General features: G+C 44.0%; 1 protein-coding gene across 2 annotated transcripts; it reads left to right on the top strand.

Moving 5' to 3' along the window:
- The first annotated feature begins 353 nt into the window (after positions 1 to 353).
- nkx2.4a (NK2 homeobox 4a) lies at positions 354 to 2,951 on the top strand. Of its 2 annotated transcripts, none has more exons than XM_017699706.2 (2): positions 354 to 985; positions 1,351 to 2,951. In XM_017699706.2, the coding sequence occupies exons 1-2, from the start codon at positions 616 to 618 to the stop codon at positions 2,013 to 2,015; spliced, it is 1,035 nt and encodes a 344-aa protein (XP_017555195.1). In that variant the 5' UTR covers positions 354 to 615; the 3' UTR covers positions 2,016 to 2,951. The 2 variants fall into 2 exon arrangements, with proteins under 2 accessions (XP_017555195.1, XP_037397727.1); XM_037541830.1 differs by having other exon boundaries at positions 355 to 985; positions 1,324 to 2,950.
- The last annotated feature ends 1,262 nt before the right edge of the window (positions 2,952 to 4,213 follow it).

A 4,213-nucleotide genomic window follows, 5' to 3' on the forward strand; every position in this document is an offset into this window, starting at 1 on the left:
ATGCCGTGGAGGGGGCCTTCATTGTGCCTCTTTGACGGTGCTTGCTGGCGCTTATGTCTCGTCAAAGTGCTCTCAAACTTGGGGGAAAAGTATGGAAGTCCCTATTGACGCAGAGCAACAGAGCATGGAAAAAGAGAGAGAGAGAGAGAGAGAGAGAGAGAGAGAGAGAGAGAGAGGGAGAGAAAAAAAGTCGCGCTGGACGGGATGAAAACAGTGGCTCAAAGAAGGGAACCCTCATTTAAATGATGCTACTGCCAATGTAGAGTTTTTTTAAAAAATGGGAATTGTGGGAAGGGAAAGGTTTCAGTTGGCACCATGCTTAAGTTAATATGAAACTAACAGCATTTTTTCTCAATTATCTTGCTGAGATGTCAATGACTATTGTTTGGCGGTCCTGGACGTCGCTCCGCCCCTCCTGTTTGTCGTAAACCTGGCGCCTAGCTACAATAAACCCGAGCTAAAGAGTGGCCAGGGCTCGCCTCCTCCTCGAAGGCGATCAATCGGATCTCAGGCACACCACAAGCACTCTCTTACGTCGACGTTGCACGAGAACGGCGCTGATTACAACAACACGGCTGAAGCCGCTCCACCAAACATCCACCTGCTCTCTGAACCATGTCGCTGAGCCCAAAGCACACGACACCTTTCTCAGTGACAGACATTTTGAGCCCAATCGAAGAGACGTACAAGAAGTTTGGTGGCATGGAGAGCACGGGGAACCTCGCCTCTCCGCTGGGAGCGTACCGGCAGCCTCAGGTGTCCCAGACGGGCATGCAGCAGCACTCCATGGGCCATAACGCCACGGTGGCCAGCACCTACCACATGCCACACTCCGTCTCCCAGTTCTCGCACGGCGCTATGGGGGGCTACTGCAATGGCAGCATTGCCAACATGGGGGATTTACCCTCTTACCAAGAAACTATAAGAAACAGTGCTGCAGCAACAGGGTGGTACGGCGCCAACCCCGACCCAAGATATTCAACAAGTAAGTTGCGCTTTTTATGTCTTTTTTGGAAATGTAGCTCTTACGGCTTTTCATGTATTTTACCACGGAACTGCAATTTCAACTAATGGACGAGTTTTACGCAGCAACAAATATGACCTAGATATGTACAGAAATTCTGCCTTATTTACATTATGCCTGGTATCATACAGCCTCTGCCTTTAATGACATTTATTAGTACATTAATGAAGCTAATTTCTCAAATATGGCTGCGCAAACGCCGCCTTTCCAAAATCGATGTGCATGTAAACAGGTCGCCTTTATTCGTGGTGCCGCTGCTGATTGAAAGGCCGTGCGTGTTTTATGTATATTTCTTTAAGTTTCTAGATTCATGGGACCTTCCACAGGTATGAACATGACGGGGATGGGCACGCTGAGCGGCATGGCAGACGCCTCCAAAGCCATGACCCCCCTGCACGCCGCCCCGAGGAGGAAACGGCGCGTGCTCTTCTCCCAAGCACAGGTCTACGAGCTCGAGCGGAGATTTAAGCAGCAGAAATACCTGTCGGCGCCCGAGAGAGAGCACCTGGCCAGCATGATCCACCTGACCCCCACGCAGGTCAAGATCTGGTTCCAGAACCACCGCTACAAGATGAAGCGGCAGGCCAAGGACAAAGCGGCGCAGCAGCTGCAGCAGGACGGCGGCCTGTGCCAACAGCAGCAGTCGCCCAGGAGGGTGGCCGTGCCCGTGCTGGTGAAGGACGGCAAGCCGTGTCAGAACGGCTCCAACACACCGACGCCCACCCAACAGCAGATGCAGCAGCAGCAGCAGCAACAGCAGCATCAGCAGCAGAACGGCTCTGGGGTCGTACTTCCTGCCACGAGTAACGCTATAAACCAGCACCAGAATCAGCAGGTCAGCGCGCTCGTGCAGGCCCAAGACCTCGAGGAAATGTCACCAAGTCCTCCATCCCTCCATTCTTCACTGAGCAACATGGGACAGATAGACACTTCTGTAGATTACACCAACAACATGGTCACGTCAAACCTGCTTTATGGCAGGACGTGGTAGGACGGGTCATCGTTTAAAAACTTTTTTTTGTTGTTTGTTGTTGTTGTTTTTTTATACAAACACGTACTCTAATACTCTGAACTGCAACTGAAGCCAAATGCAGACGAGCTGTGAGAATATGGAGCGAGTGGACGGATAAAACGAGGCTTTTGAGGCGAGCCATGTGCGCCACTTGTTCTTTTTCGAGGGCACGATTATCACTATATACTTTTTTTCTACAAGAAACCCCTTCTGGCTGTGAATGACACGCTGTTCCTAGCCTTATTCTGTGCGTTTTGGACTTCCCCTTATTGTTGTAGTAGAAGGTTATCTGTTGTTGAACAAGGTCGCTGCTCCTCATCCATGGTAAAGGCAGGGAACGGGATGCTGGGATATCAGGTACGAACTTAAGAACCACGGAAAATCCTCAAGAGGCCCGATCCGACAACGACCCCCACCCCCGCAACGAACACCTGAACTTTTCATTTTTTAATAATATGACTATTGTAAGCTAATGTATCCATTTAGATTAATGAAAAGTAGGGACTGTATATTTGGCTAACACTTGAGTTTCTGTTTTACCTGTAATATAAATGTCTTTTTTGTTGTTTATTTTATTTCATTTTTTGTAAGTTAAGACAAAACACATACACGATGGCTGCTGTATATGTTTCAAACCAATTGAACGTTAACAATAAATGAATTGAAGTGCAAGCCCATTCTCCGGGAATTAATTTGGAGTGCGTTTTCATTAGGCCTTATGCTACGGCTCAAAACAAATGGAAGGGAAAGCAAGGTCGAAGGAGGTGAAGCTAACATTGGCAAATGATGAATTTTAAGAGCTCGCAGAAGAAGCACATGTGGCTGGTAGCGCAGGTTAGGTTGCCTTACAAATTCTGAGGATGTATTTTGGAGAAATGAAGTCTGGCGCAGACTAGCTCGCATTTCTCTGGGATTTTATGAATCATCTATAAAAATAACAAATAAGTGAATAAATGTAATAATAATAATTTCACTAAAGAATAAAACAATAAAAGTAGAAAAAAAACGACTGCTCGGTTTTCCAAAACGTAGAAAATAAAAATGATTCATTTATACATTTTGAATTATAACGTATTCATTAGATTTATAGTTTTAAATTCTTTGCTACTTCATTTTTTCGTTTTCTTCAGATTTAAAGAGGATGTTTTTATGTATCAGACTGAAAAAATCAGATTCATTAATCAGGATAAAAATTTTACTCAGGCATAGATGTTAGTTCATTAAATCAAAACAAGAAAGATAGAAAAATAAAATATCAGGAAGAAGAGAAAGAGCACAAGCCACATATGAATAAAACTGACCTAGTTCTGTTTGAACAGTTCTTAGCGTGAACGTTTTCCATTTATGAAATATCATACAATATTACTTTTTATTTCTTATTTCATTTATTTTTAAATGTTGTTATTACATTCTTATAAGCGTCTGTTTTTTTACATAACGTTATTTTCTTTCTCTTAATCTTTCCCTATTAAAACGATTATGATAATACAGAGGATTCCATGTGGAGAAACATTATTCCCTTTAATGTTTTGTTGATTATATCTCATTTGTTCCATTATTCTCAGCTGTTTTCTCGCATGTGCTCAGATTTATTCCTTATTTACAGCGATTTAAAAGTTCAGTGGAAATTGCCGAAGAATGAGCCTGTGCTCCGTAGCCCGCTGTGTAGAGGCATGTTCATCTATTAAATCTCAAACTGACAAACCACTTCCATGCAAACGACTCTTAACAGTAGTTTGTCCACCTCACGTGGTCAATAAAACTACTGCACAGCTTCTGTGCACTGAGGGAGTCTATCAAGGGCAGGAACATTTAAGCAAAGGCTCTTCAGCCAGAAGGCCTGCTGGCTCACTTTTCCTGAATGAGTGCTCTGCAGCTGGACAAGGGCCGATTGCTGTAATTCAGTCCAAACCTATGTACAAATTCATCCAAGATCAAGGAGCTTGTGTAATTTTTCATACATGCATGGAGTTCTAATGGAGTGATAACATGAAGTGACTAGCAAGTTCACCTCTTTGCTCTATCTTAGCTGCATAAAGATGGGCTAAAATATTAAGGAATCTGTCTTCAAATGCTGGCTTTGAAGGCTGTAAGCAAGTGTATGGGAAGCCTTATATTTTTAATAATTATTACACATCATGGCAACCTCCCGCAAGGCTTATTTTGTGCAACTATTG

This window comes from Pygocentrus nattereri, chromosome 10, assembly GCF_015220715.1.
Source record: "Pygocentrus nattereri isolate fPygNat1 chromosome 10, fPygNat1.pri, whole genome shotgun sequence".
NCBI classification, from domain to species: Eukaryota; Metazoa; Chordata; class Actinopteri; order Characiformes; family Serrasalmidae; genus Pygocentrus; species Pygocentrus nattereri.